Consider the following 15,199-nt stretch of genomic DNA (forward strand, 5'->3'; position numbering starts at 1 on the left):
GTAAATTATATATATATAAAAAAAAAAAATTAAAAGTGAATTCTCATTTCTACACACTCTACCTGGTTTAATTGGTTTATGTTTACGTGAGCAGTTGTTGTTTTTTTCACATGGTTGTTTTCTATTCGTAACTATGGAGACCAAGCAGCTCCTCTAGTTACACACATCTGTTCTTTATCTCCGTGACAACCCTTACTTCAAACTACTCTTTGAGTAATGGCCAGTGTTTTCTCCCTGGCGCGTGTCTGAAGATCCCGTATTCCACTTTATAAAACGTTCCGTTCAGCTGGTGGTTTTACTGATTGACAGACTAATGTTTATTAACATGTAGCCTTGCCCAACAGGCCCAACACTTTGCTGACTCGGTGTGTTCGGAGACCCCTGCCTGCTAGCGCCCTGCTTTCTAAAAGCTCAAATCTCATCTTTATGCGCTTTGACACATTTCATTATTAGCATGGTCTTAAGAGGGCTGGCAAGCTCTGAGCTCTGGGGATTTCATCTGGCTAAAACCTCCTCTGTAGGTATCTGTTACTCTGTTGCTGGGCAATACACAGGAACCCACCCTTCTCTTTCTTCTCTCTCTCTGCCTCTCTTTCTCTCTCTCTCTCTCTCTTTGCCTCTCTCTTCTCTACCTCTCTCTTCTCTCTCTGCCTCTTTCTTCTCTCTCTTCTTTACCTCTCTCTTCTCTCTCTCTCTGCCTCTCTTTCTTCTCTCTCTTCTTTACCTCTCTCTTCTCTCTCTCTCTGCCTCTCTTTCTTCTCTCTGCCTCTCTTTCTTCTCTCTCTCTGTCTCTGCCTTTCTTTCTTTCTTCTCTCTCTTTTCTACCTCTCTCTTCTCTCTCTCTGCCTCTCTCTCTTCTCTCTCTTCTCTCTCTCTGCCTCTCTTTCTTCTCTCTCTCTCTGTCTCACTTTCTTCTCTCTCTCTGCCTCTTTTTGATTGGCTGCTTCCAGCCCTGTTTGGGACTCCCACTAGTTGATTGGCTGCTTCCAGCCCTGTTTGGGACTCCCACTAGTTGATTGGCTGCTTCCAGCCCTGTTTGGGACTCCCACTAGTTGATTGGCTGCTTCCAGCCCTGTTTGGGACTTCCACTAGTTGATTGGCTGCTTCCAGCCCTGTTTGGGACTCCCACTAGTTGATTGGCTGCTTCCAGCCCTGTTTGGGACTTCCACTAGTTGATTGGCTGCTTAAAGCCATGTTTGGGACTTCCACTAGTTGATTGGCTGCTTCCAGCCCTGTTTGGGACTTCCACTAGTTAATTGGCTGCTTCCAGCCCTGTTTGGGACTTCCACTAGTTGATTGGCTGCTTAAAGCCATGTTTGGGACTTCCACTAGTTGATTGGCTGCTTCCAGCCCTGTTTGGGACTCCCACTAGTTGATTGGCTGCTTAAAGCCATGTTTGGGACTCCCACTAGTTGATTGGCTGCTTCCAGCCCTGTTTGGGACTTCCACTAGTTGATTGGCTGCTTCCAGCCCTGTTTGGGACTTCCACTAGTTGATTGGCTGCTTAAAGCCATGTTTGGGACTCCCACTAGTTGATTGGCTGCTTAAAGCCATGTTTGGGACTTCCACTAGTTGATTGGCTGCTTAAAGCCATGTTTGGGACTTCCACTAGTTGATTGGCTGCTTCCAGCCCTGTTTGGGACTTCCACTAGTTGATTGGCTGCTTAAAGCCATGTTTGGGACTTCCACTAGTTGATTGGCTGCTTAAAGCCATGTTTGGGACTCCCACTAGTTGATTGGCTGCTTAAAGCCATGTTTGGGACTTCCACTAGTTGATTGGCTGCTTCCAGCCCTGTTTGGGACTTCCACTAGTTGATTGGCTGCTTCCAGCCCTGTTTGGGACCTCCACTAGTTGATTGGCTGCTTCCAGCCCTGTTTGGGACTTCCACTAGTTGATTGGCTGCTTAAAGCCATGTTTGGGACTTCCACTAGTTGATTGGCTGCTTCCAGCCCTGTTTGGGACTCCCACTAGTTGATTGGCTGCTTAAAGCCATGTTTGGGACTCCCACTAGTTGATTGGCTGCTTCCAGCCCTGTTTGGGACTTCCACTAGTTGATTGGCTGCTTCCAGCCCTGTTTGGGACTTCCACTAGTTGATTGGCTGCTTAAAGCCATGTTTGGGACTCCCACTAGTTGATTGGCTGCTTAAAGCCATGTTTGGGACTTCCACTAGTTGATTGGCTGCTTAAAGCCATGTTTGGGACTTCCACTAGTTGATTGGCTGCTTAAAGCCATGTTTGGGAGCTTTCCCCTGAACCATTAGATTCCAAAGCTTGTTTTTATTAAACCATCTACCCCAAAGCAACACACAGCGAGACAGAGAGAAACGTTGAGCAGGACAGTTCCTAGAGAGGAAGACAGCTGCCTTTTCTTTGCCTTCTATTCCTTAGTAATTTCCTTTGATTGGCAGAGAGGAAGAGACAGGATATCCGTCTGAGGTTTGACACGACGACCGGCGTACTGCAGATAAAATGATTTAATAAAATACACGTGATGAACCTGTAGCCTCTTAAGAAACATGAGACTCATGAAATGTCTGACAATTCATCATGTTGTCTGTGTTTGACAGAGGGGTAAATAGAGAATGAGAGGGGTAAGTAGAGAATGATAGGGGTAAGTAGAGAATGAGAGAAAGAGAGGGCTAAATAGAGAATGAGAGGGGTAAGTAGAGAATGAGAGGGGTAAGTAGAGAATGAGAGGGGTAAATAGAGAATGAGAGGGGTAAGTAGAGAATGAGAGGGGTAAGTAGAGAATGAGAGGGGTAAATAGAGAATGAGAGGGGTAAATAGAGAATTAGAGGGGTAAGTAAAGAATGAGAGAAACAGAGGGCTAAATAGAGAATGAGAGGGGTAAGTAGAGAATGAGAGAGGTAAGTGGAGAATGAGAGGGGTAAATAGAGAATGAGAGAGGTAAGTAGAGAATGAGAGGGGTAAATAGAGAATGAGAGGGGTAAGTAGAGAAAGAGAGGGGTAAGTAGAGAATGAGAGGGGTAACTAGAGAATGAGAGGGGTAAGTAGATAATGAGAGAAAGAGAGGGGTAAATAGAGAATGAGAGGGGTAAGTAGAGAATGAGAGGGGTAAGTAGAGAATGAGAGAAAGAGAGGGGTAAATAGAGAATGAGAGGGGTAAGTAGAGAATGAGAGGGGTAAGTAGAGAATGAGAGGGGTAAATAGAGAATGAGAGGGGTAAGTAGAGAATGAGAGAAAGAGAGGGCTAAATAGAGAATGAGAGGGGTAAGTAGAGAATGAGAGAGGTAAGTGGAGAATGAGAGGGGTAAATAGAGAATGAGAGAGGTAAGTAGAGAATGAGAGGGGTAAATAGAGAATGAGAGGGGTAAGTAGAGAATGAGAGAAAGAGAGGGGTAAATAGAGAATGAGAGAATGTTAAATAGAGAAAGAGAGAATGATAAATAGAGAATGAGAGGGGTAAATTGAGAATGAGAGAAAGAGGGGGGTAAATAGAGAATGAGAGAAAGAGGGGGGTAAATAGAGAATGAGAGAAAGGGGGGTAAATAGAGAATGAGAGAAAGAGGGGGGTAAATAGAGAATGAGAGAAAGAGGGGGGTAAATAGAGAATGAGAGGAGGAGAGAGAGTGAGAGGCAGGAAGAAATGGTAAGTGGAGTGGAAAGAGGTGGTGTTTGTGACAGTTTTGCTAATGAGGGAGAGAGAGAGAGACACTGGGGTGGTATGCTGGTTATTATACTAAACCATTAAAGGAGGAGGACTGAGCAGCAGTAGCCCACCACAGATCACTACCTTGAGTCTGTCTCTCTCTATCCCCCATCTTTTTCTCCCCCCCGCCCCTTCTCTCTCTCTCCTTTCCAGATTAGCAGGATGCCTGACTCATGGCTTTTCACTAAACCGACAGAAAGACACTGAACACTGCTGATTGAGAAACAGCTACATGAGATCTGAGCTGGATCATTCTGCATCTCTCTCCCCTCTCTCTCTCTCTCTCTCTCTCTCTCTCTCTCTCTCTCTCTCTCTCTCTCTCCTCCCTCTCTCTCTCTGTCTCTCTCTCTCTCGCTCTCTCTCTCCTCTCCCCTCCTTTCCTCTCCTCTCCTCTCCTCTCCTCTCCTCTCTCTCTCTCTCTCTCTCTCTCTCTCTCTTTCTCTCTCTCCCCTCTATCTCTCTCCCTCTCTCTCTCTCTCTCTCTCTCTCTCTCTCTCTCTCTCTCTCTCTCTCCTCGCTCTCTCCTCTAGAGAGTAGTGCACTATATAGGGAATAGGGCTCTGGTCTAAATAGTGCACTATATAGGGAATAGGGCCCTGGTCTAAAGTAGTGCACTATATAGGGAATATGGAATAGTCAACAGTAGTGCACTATATAGGGAATAGGGCTCTGGTCTAAAGTAGTACACTATATAGGGAATAGGCTGCCATTTGGGACACCCTCACATTCTTTAGAAGAAGGCTGACAGGGAGGAGAGCAGGAAGCTGCTGACTGACTGGCTTTTTACTGGCTGGCTGACTGGTTGGTTATTGGCTAGCCGACTGGTTGGTTATTGGCTAGCTGACTGGCTGACTGGTTACTGGCTGACTGGTTGTCTGGCTGTTTGACTGGCTGGATACTGACTGGCTGGTTACTGACTGGCTGGTTACTGACTGGCTGGTTACTGACTGCCTGACTGGCTGGTTACTGACTGGCTTTTTACTGACTGGCTGGCTGACTGGTTGTCTGACTGGTTACTGGCTGGCTGGCTGACTGGTTTGCTATTGGCTAGCTGACTGGCTGACTGGTTACTGGTTGTCTGGCTGTTTGACTGACTGGTTACTGGCTGTCTGACTAGTTGGTTATCGGCTAGCTGAGTGGCTGACTGGCTGGTTACTGACTGGCTGTTGACTGACTGACTGACTGGCTGGTTACTGACTGGCTTTTTACTGACTGACTGGCTGTCTGACTGGTTACTGGCTGGCTGGCTGACTGGCTGAATGGTTGTCTGACTGGTTACTGACTGACTGGTTGTCTGGCTGTTTGACTGACTGGTTACTGGCTGCCTGACTAGTTGGTTATCGGCTAGCTGAGTGGCTGACTGGCTGCTGACTGGCTGGTGACTGACTGGCTGACTGGCTGGTTACTGACTGGCTGGTGACTGACTGGCTGACTGGCTGGTGACTGGCTGGCTGGCTGCCTGACTGACTGGCTGGCTGGCTGACTGGCTGGTGACTGACTGGCTGGCTTACTCTCCCTCCCTCTAAGAATTGATAAAAAGTTTGTTGTGCGTTCACCTTGAAAGCCACCATGTTGGGCTAATAGGGATTGATGGATCCATTTGTCTAGGAGTCCATCTGTTTGCGTGTGTACCTGAGATCACACACTCTCATCTCTCGCCAGTCTCTCCTTCTGAGCCAGACTTCATCACACTCTAACCCTCTCCTTCTCCTTCTGATGCTGCTATGCAGCTGTTTAAAACTATGACAGGTTCCCCATTTCTGAGCTGTCAGACTTCATGTGTGTACTGTGTGACAGGATGGGCCCTCCCTCAGTGACCTCTGCCCCCTACATCCCTACACCGCCGCCTCGCTAACCCGAGGGAGGGGGGAGGGAGGGAGAGAGAGAGGGGGGAGGGGGAGGGAGGGAGAGGGGGGAGGGGGAGGGAGGGAGAGGGGCAGGGGGAGTGAGGGAGAGAGGGAGGGAGTGGGAGGGGGAGGGAGGGAGGGGGAGGGAGGGAGGGAGGGAGGGAAGGAGGGGAGGAAGGGAGAGAGGGAGGGGGAGGGAGGGAGAGGGGGAGGGGGGTGAGGGAGAGAGGGAGGGGGCATTACCTGACTGAATAGACAGCTTGCTCCCGACAGTCTGTCCATGTGGTAGCTAGTCAGCCATTTGAGATGTTGAAGAGTTATTTAGGGCTTACTGGATCATGTTTTAAAATGGAACCCTTATATCATGCTTGCCTTAGCATTTACTGGTAGACACATTGTCTCACGCCCTGACTTTAGAGAGCTTGTTTATGTCTCTATTTGGTTAGGTCAGGGTGTGATGTGGGGTGGGCATTCTATGTTTTCTATTTCTTTGATTCTGGCCCAGTGTGGTTCCCAGTCAGAGGCAGCTGTCTATCGTTGTCTCTGATTGGGGACCATACTTAGGCAGCCCTTTTTCCCACCTGTGATTGTGGGTAGTTGTCTACGTGTCGTGGCCTGTGAGTACTACGTAGCTTTACGGTCGTTAGTTATTTCTTGTTTTGTTTAGCGACATTATAAATAAAATGTACGCTCACCACGCTGCACCTTGGTTCGTTCCTTTCGGCGAGCTTGACTACGTCTTTCCTACCAATTCTGCTGGTCGCTGCTCCATACAACAACAAGGTGTCTCTCTGCCTGACAGCTTATCTATAGGCTATATGTGTGCATTGCTCACACGTGATAAATAATCAACACAACGAACGAACAGCTTCGGGGGAATCCCATCTGTTTATTCAATGTCTGATTTTTTAATCAATTATATGTCCTAGATTAAAAAATAGCATGATTACAATACTGTTTTCACTAACGGGGAAGATCAACTGACCCAGAGGGCTTCCAAAACATTCCATGTATGTACCCACAGCAGAGAACACACACACACACACACACACGCAGGGGAATTCCCGTGCCGTTGTTTCCTCTTCAGGAAGTGGGTATAGTTTTGGTCACATTACTGTTTGAATAAATGGTTTGCAGTATCGTAGCCTGATAATCCAAATGATTCACGACCCACTTCCACGTCTAGTTTTTACCTTGTTACTGTTGGGATGTTAGTTACTGATTTTAACAGGAACAGAGAAACACGCTTTTTCTGGTACAGAATTTAGCTGGGTGCCTGGAGCGTGATCATTCTGAGAGAGAGAGAGGGAGGGAGGGAGGGAGAGAGGGAGGGAGGGAGGGAGGGAGAGAGGGAGGGAGGAAGAGATGGAGGGAGGGAGGGAAGGAGGGAGAGAGAGAGAGAATTGTATGTGTGTTATATATATATATACAGTGCCTTGCGAAAGTATTCGGCCCCCTTGAACTTTGCGACCGTTTGCCACATTTCAGGCTTCAAACATAAAGACATAAAACTGTATTTTTTTGTGAAGAATCAACAACAAGTGGGACACAATCATGAAGTGGAACAACATTTATTGGATATTTCAAACTTTTTTAACAAATCAAAAACTGAACAATTGGGCGTGCAAAATTATTCAGCCCCCTTAAGTTAATACTTTGTAGCGCCACCTTTTGCTGCGATTACAGCTGTAAGTCGCTTGGGGTATGTCTCTATCAGTTTTGCACATCGAGAGACTGAATTTTTTCCCCATTCCTCCTTGCAAAACAGCTCGAGCTCAGTGAGGTTGGATGGAGAGCATTTATGAACAGCAGTTTTCAGTTCTTTCCACAGATTCTCGATTGGATTCAGGTCTGGACTTTGACTTGGCCATTCTAACACCTGGATATGTTTATTTTTTAACCATTCCATTGTAGATTTTGCTTTATGTTTTGGATCATTGTCTTGTTGGAAGACAAATCTCCGTCCCAGTCTCAGGTCTTTTGCAGACTCCATCAGGTTTTCTTCCAGAATGGTCCTGTATTTTGCTCCATCCATCTTCCCATCAATTTTAACCATCTTCCCTGTCCCTGCTGAAGAAAAGCAGGCCCAAACCATGATGCTGCCACCACCATGTTTGACAGTGGGGATGGTGTGTTCATCTGTGTTGCTTTTACACCAAACATAACATTTTGCATTGTTGCCAAAAAGTTAAATTTTGGTTTCATCTGACCAGAGCACCTTCTTCACATGTTTGGTGTGTCTCCCAGGTGGTTGTGGCAAACTTTAAACAACACTTTTTATGGATATCTTTAAGAAATGGCTTTCTTCTTGCCACTCTTCCATAAAGGCCAGATTTGTGCAATATACGACTGATTGTTGTCCTATGGACAGAGTCTCCCACCTCAGCTGTAGATCTCTGCAGTTCATCCAGAGTGATCATGGGCCTCTTGGCTGCATCTCTGATCAGTCTTCTCCTAGTATGAGCTGAAAGTTTAGAGGGACGGCCAGGTCTTGGTAGATTTGCAGTGGTCTGATACTCCTTCCATTTCAATATTATCGTTTGCACAGTGCTCCTTGGGATGTTTAAAGCTTGGGAAATCTTTTTGTATCCAAATCCGGATACCATAATTGCAAAGCAACAACAGGTTTTTAGATATAAAAAATAAATGTAAAAATATATACATATTACATGTACATAAGTATTCACACCCTTTGCTATGAGACTCCGAATTGAGCTCAGGTGCATCCTGTTTCCGTTGATCATCCTTGAGATGTTTCTACAACTTGACTGGAGTCCACCTGTGGTAAATTCAATTGATTGGACATGATTTGGGAAGGTTCATACCTGTCTATATAAGGTCCAACAGTTGACAGTGTATGTCAGAGCAAAAACCAAGCCATGAAGTCAAAGGAATTGTCCGTAGAGCTCCAAGACAGGATTGTGTCGCGGCACAGATCTGGGGAAGGGTAGCAAAATAATTCTGCAGCATTGACGGTCCCCAAGAACACTCCATCATACTTAAATGGAAGAAGAACAAGAACCCAATGGTCACTCTGACAGAGCTCCAGAGATCCTCTGTGGAGTTGAGACAACCTTCCAGAAGGACAACCATCTCTGCAGCACTCCACCAATCAGACCTTTATGGTAGAGTGGCCAGATGGAAGCCACTCCTCAGTAAAAGGAACATGACAGCCCGTTTGGAGTTTGCCAGTCCATGAGAAACAAGATTCTCCGGTCTGATGAAACCAAGATTGAACTATTTTGGCCTGAATGCCAAGCATCATGTCTGGAGGAAACCTTCAAACATCCCTACGGTGAAGCATGGTGGTGGCAGCATCATGCCTGGAGGAAACCTTCAACCATCCCAACGGTGAAGCATGGAGGTGGCAGCATCATGTCTGGAGGAAACCTTCAACCATCCCAACGGTGAAGCATGGAGGTGGCAGCATCATGTCTGGAGGAAACCTTCAACCATCCCAACGGTGGTTGCAGCATCATGCTGAGGGGGATGTTTTTTAGCGGTAGGGACTGGGAGACTAGTCAGGCTCCAGAGAACTCAGGACTTCAGACTGGGGTGAAGGTTCACCTTCCAACAGGACAACGGCCCTAAGCACACAGCCAAGACAATGCAGCAGTGGCTTCGGGACAAGTCTCTGAATGTCCTTGAGTGGCCCAGCCAGAGCCCGGACTTGAACCCGATCTAACATCTCTGGAGAAAACCTGAAAACAGCTGTGCAGCAACGCTCCCCATCCAACCTGACAGAGCTTGAGAGGATCTGCAGAGAAGAATGGGAGAAACTCCCCAAATACAGGTGTGCCAAGCTTGTAGAGTCATACCCAAGAAGACTTGAGTCTGTAATCACTGCCAAAGGTGGTTCAACAAAGTACTGAGAAAAGGGTCTGGATACTTAAGTCAATGTGATATTTGAGTTTTTTATTTAGAATACATTTGCATCAATTTCTAGAATCCTGCTTTTAGCTTCATCATTACGGGGTATTGTGATGTCATTATGGGGTATTGTGATGTCATTATGGGGTATTGTGATGCCATTATGGGGTATTGTGATGTCATTATGGGGTATTGTGATGTCATTATGGGGTATTGTGATGTCATTATGGGGTATTGTGATGTCATTATGGGTTATTGTGATGTCATTATGGGGTATTGTGATGTCATTATGGGGTATTGTGATGTCATTATGGGGTATTGTGATGTCATTATGGGGTATTGCGGTGTCATTATGGGGTATTGTGATGTCATTATGGGGTATTGTGATGTCATTATGGGGTATTGTGTTGTCATTATGGGGTATTGTGATGTCATTATGGGGTATTGTGATGTCATTATGGGGTGTTGTGATGTCATTATGGGGTGTTGTGATGTCATTATGGGGTATTGTGATGTCATTATGGGGTATTGTGATGTCATTACGGGGTATTGTGATGTCATTATGGGGTATTGTGTGTTGATTGATGAGGGGGGGGAAACACAATTGAATCCATTTTAGAATAAGGCTGTAACATATCAAAATGTGGAAAACAGGTCAAGGGGTCTGAATCCTTTCTGAATGCAGTGTAGGGTGACAGCCATACAGACCTCATAGAGACAGGGTGACAGCCAAACAGACCTCAGAGAGGTCACCTCACTGGCATTCCATCACACTCATGATCCAAGCAGTGGCAATAACATCATGTACAAGCTGATTGACCCTGTCTCCTGATTGACAATACATTTAACCTTGTCTCCCGTCACACAGCTCAAATAACACCAAGCAAAACATCACTCACAAGAACGACAGACACCAGTGTTCCAGCTAAGAGTGTTTGGTGGTTTGGGCAGAGATTTGATGAATCAAAATCAAGATGAGTCACATGACTATAACACAACCAGGAAGCCTATATATATATATATATATATATACAGTGCCTTGCGAAAGTATTCGGCCCACTTGAACTTTGTGACCTTTTGCCACATTTCAGGCTTCAAACATAAAGATATAAAACTGTATTTTTTTGTGAAGAATCAACAACAAGTGGGACACAATCATGAAGTGGAACGACATTTATTGGATATTTCAAACTTTTTTAACAAATCAAAAACTGAAAAATTGGGCGTGCAAAATTATTCAGCCCCTTTACTTTCAGTGCAGCAAACTCTCTCCAGAAGTTCAGTGAGGATCTCTGAATGATCCAATGTTGACCTAAATGACTAATGATGATAAATACAATCCACCTGTGTGTAATCAAGTCTCCGTATAAATGCACCTGCACTGTGATAGTCTCAGAGGTCCGTTAAAAGTGCAGAGAGCATCATGAAGAACAAGGAACACACCAGGCAGGTCCGAGATAGTGTTGTGAAGAAGTGTCATCATGGGGTATTGTGATGTCATTATGGGGTATTGTGATGTCATTATGGGGTATTGTGATGTCATCATGGGGTATTGTGATGTCATTATGGGGTATTGTGATGTCATTATGGGGTATTGTGATGTCATAATGAGGTATTTTGATGTCATTATGGGGTATTGTGATGTCATTATGGGGTATTGTGATGTCATTATGGGGTATTGTGATGTCATTATGAGGTATTGTGATGTCATCATGGGGTATTGTGATGTCATCATGGGGTATTGTGATGTCATTATGGGGTATTGTGATGTCATTATGGGGTATTGTGATGTCATTATGGGGTATTGTGATGTCATTATGGGGTATTGTGATGTCATTATGGGGTATTGTGATGTCATTATGGGGTATTGTGATATGTCATTATGAGGTATTTTGATGTCATTATGGGGTATTGTGATGTCATTATGGGGTATTGTGATGTCATTATGGGGTATTGTGATGTCATTATGAGGTATTGTGATGTCATCATGGGGTATTGTGATGTCATTATGGGGTATTGTGATGTCATTATGGGGTATTGTGATGTCATTATGGGGTATTGTGATGTCATTATGGGGTGTTGTGATGTCATTATGGTTGTATTGTGATGTCATTATGGGGTGTTGTGATGTCATTATGGGGTATTGTGATGTCATTATGGGGTATTGTGATGTCATTATGGGGTATTGTGATGTCATTATGGGGTATTGTGATGTCATTATGAGGTATTGTGATGTCATTATGAGGTATTGTGTTGTCATTATGGGGTATTGTGATGTCATTATGAGGTATTGTGTGTAGATTGACGAGGACATTTTTTTCTTTAATCAACTGAGTAAGGAAGTAACAAAATGTGGAAAAGTCAAGGGGTCTGAATACTTTCCGAATGCACTGTACATTTCTCTCTGGAGGCAGTGTCCATATATCTCCCTCTAGGGGCAGTGTCCCTATATCTGCCTCTCTAGGGGCAGTGTCCCTATATCTGCCTCTCTAGGGGCAGTGTCCCTATATCTCCCTCTAGGAGCAGTTTCCCTATATCTCCCTCTGGGGGCAGTGTCCCTATATCTCCCTCTGGGGGCAGTGTCCCTATATCTCCCTCTGGGGGCAGTGTCCCTATATCTGCCTCTCTAGGGGCAGTGTCCCTATATCTCCCTCTAGGAGCAGTTTCCCTATATCTCCCTCTGGGGGCAGTGTCCCTATATCTCCCTCTGGGGGCAGTGTCCCTATATCTCCCTCTGGGGGCAGTGTCCCTATATCTCCCTCTAGGTGCAGTGTCCTTATATCTCTTTCATGGAGCAGTGTCCCTATATCTCCCTCTTGGGGCAGTGTCCCTATATCTCCCTCTAGGGGCAGTGTCCTTATATCTCTTTCATGGAGCAGTGTCCCTATATCTCCCTCTGGGGGCAGAGTCCCCTTCTCTTCTCCTTCTTCCTCTACTGTCCCCCTCAGAGGGCTCTCCTGCCCAGGTCCCTAACCTGTCTCCCTCTCCCCTCCTCAGAGGGCCCTCCTGCCCAGGTCCCTAACCTGTCTCCCTCTCCCCTCCTCAGAGCCCTCCTGCCCAGGTCCCTAACCTGTCTCCCTCTCCCCTCCTCAGAGGGCCCTCCTGCCCAGGTCCCTAACCTGTCTCCCTCTCCCTGTCCACTTACCATGTTTATCTCCCCTCCTCAGAGCCCTCCACGGCCGTGGACCTTGGTCCTACCTTGGGTTTGAAGAAGTCCAGTTCTCTGGAGAGTCTGCAGACGGCCATGTCAGAGGTCCGGAAGAATGAGCCCCTCCCCTTTCACAGGCCACGCCCCCACATGGTCAGGGGGAGGGGCTGCAACGAGAGCTTCAGAGCGGCCATTGACAAATCTTACGACGGACCAGCTGATGAAGATGATGGTAAGATATCAGAGATGGAGAGACACACACACACACACTCCCTCTCGCGCACCAACCCTCTAACCTTCCAACACTTAACCTGTCTTAACGACTGACGACAGGACACAGAAGACAGGATATGTGCCCACTGTCCACAAAATGAGGGAGGGGGGGGGGGGCATCTATGGGATAGCTACAAAGAAGTTAAAATATGACGTGTCCTAACATTCAAATCCCAGAATGCAGTATAACTGCAGTACACTATATTGTTTGCAGCTTGACGTCATCATAGTGCGTGGCTGCGGGAAACACTCGGTTGGTTATTTTAACTAAAACAATAACCAATCTTTGTTTTTTTTGCCTGGATTCCGCGACGTGGTTAGCTTTTAACAGCAAGGAGCACTATTTCTTGTCCCGGTATCCCGCTTAAGTGACAGGTTGAAGCTTGACAGATTCGCTAAGCTGCTAGCCATCAAGCTAACAAAGTTGGTCCCAGAGGAGTTTTCCACTGAAGTCCTCTTTGTCTGGAGAGGCACATGGTTCCAGAGCTGTAGGAGATGTATCTACTACACTTTGTCTGGAGAGGTACATGGTTCCAGAGCTGTAGGAGATGTATCTACTACACTTTGTCTGGAGAGGCACATGGTTCCAGAGCTGTAGGAGATGTATCTACTACACTTTGTCTGGAGAGGTACATGGTTCCAGAGCTGTAGGAGATGTATCTACTACACTTTGTCTGGAGAGGTACATGGTTCCAGAGCTGTAGGAGATGTACCTACTACACTTTGTCTGGAGAGGTACATGGTTCCAGAGCTGGAGGAGATGTATCTACTACACTTTGTCTGGAGAGGTACATGGTTCCAGAGCTGTAGGATATGTATCTACTACACTTTGTCTGGAGAGGTACATGGTTCCAGAGCTGGAGGAGATGTATCTACTACTACTAGTGGTTAACCACTAGGCTGTCTCTAACCACTAGGTCACCTGTCTCTAACCACTAGGCCACCTGTCTCTAACCACTAGGTCACCTGTCTCTAACCACTAGGTCACCTGTCTCTAACCACTAGGTCACCTGTCTCTAACCACTAGGTCACCTGTCTCTAACCACTAGGTCACCTGTCTCTAACCACTAGGCTACCTGTCTCTAACCACTAGGTCACCTGTCTCTAACCACTAGGTCACCTGTCTCTAACCACTAGGTCACCTGTCTCTAACCACTAGGTCACCTGTCTCTAACCACTAGGTCACCTGTCTCTAACCACTAGGTCACATGTCTCTAACCACTAGGTCACCTGTCTCTAACCACTAGGTCACCTGTCTCTAACCACTAGGTCACCTGTCTCTAACCACTAGGTCACCTGTCTCTAACCACTAGGTCACCTGTCTCTAACCACTAGGTCACCTGTCTCTAACCACTAGGTCACCTGTCTCTAACCACTAGGTCACCTGTCAATAACCACTAGGTCACCTGTCTCTAACCACTAGGTCACATGTCAATAACCACTAGGTCACCTGTCTCTAACCACTAGGTCACCTGTCTCTAACCACTAGGTCACCTGTCTCTAACCACTAGGTCACCTGTCTCTAACCACTAGGTCACCTGTCTCTAACCACTAGGTCACCTGTCTCTAACCACTAGGTCACCTGTCTCTAACCACTAGGTCACCTGTCTCAACTAGTGTTAGACGGATGAGTAAAATCACAACATTTTTGTTTTAGTAGAGTTCCACATCCAACAAGACATATCGGTTCAGGGATGAACATTGCGTAGGAGTGACGCCATCTGATGTGAGACAAAGCCCAAAAACCCAACATAAGTAGCAAACTTCCTTGGCCAATACAACACTGATCAAAACACTTTTACTACTTCAGACAGACACCAACAGTCTTACTTCCCTTGGCAGCCAACTAAATCTTCACACAAATAATGGCTGAAGTCATTTTATGGCCTGGCGATAGATTTTTCTTCCTTTTTTGGGGGGGGGGGGGGGGGGGATGTTGGGCCGGGGTGCTGCAGATGAGAGAGAACGAGAGAGAGAGAGACGGGGATGGAGGGGGAGAGTGGGAGGGAGGGAGAGAGAGAGATTGAGAGAGAGACGGGGAGGGAGAGAGATTGAGAGAGAGATGGGGATGGAGGGGGAGAGTGGGAGGGAGAGAGATAGACAGGGATGGAGGGGGAGAGTGGGAGGGAGGGAGAGAGATTGAGAGAGAGAGAGAGAGAGAGAGATGGGGATGGAGGGGGAGAGTGGGAGGGAGGGAGAGAGATTGAGAGAGAGAGAGAGAGAGAGAGATGGGGATGGAGGGGGAGAGTGGGAGGGAGGGAGAGAGATTGAGAGAGAGGGAGAGAGAGAGAGAGAGATTGTGAGATAGAGATGGTCTGGCTAGTAACAGGGAGATAAACATCCTGCTGGCATGTCCATCTGTTACTGGCCAGACGTCCACAGTGAGTCTG

General features: G+C 46.5%; 1 protein-coding gene across 10 annotated transcripts in view; it reads left to right on the forward strand.

The window, feature by feature from the left end:
• pard3bb (par-3 family cell polarity regulator beta b) overlaps positions 1-15,199 on the forward strand; it is a 539,900-nt gene that overhangs the window by 256,639 nt on the left and 268,062 nt on the right. For all 10 annotated transcript variants that reach the window (XM_090230480.1, XM_090230482.1, XM_090230481.1 and 7 more), the window contains one exon: positions 12,556-12,768. In XM_090230480.1, the coding sequence (XP_090086606.1) occupies positions 12,556-12,768 (213 nt within the window). The remainder of the gene's footprint in view (positions 1-12,555; positions 12,769-15,199) is intronic.

The sequence above is a fragment of the Oncorhynchus mykiss genome, chromosome 3 (assembly GCF_057628025.1).
Source record: "Oncorhynchus mykiss isolate SJ-2025 chromosome 3, ASM5762802v1, whole genome shotgun sequence".
Classification (NCBI taxonomy): domain Eukaryota; kingdom Metazoa; phylum Chordata; class Actinopteri; order Salmoniformes; family Salmonidae; genus Oncorhynchus; species Oncorhynchus mykiss.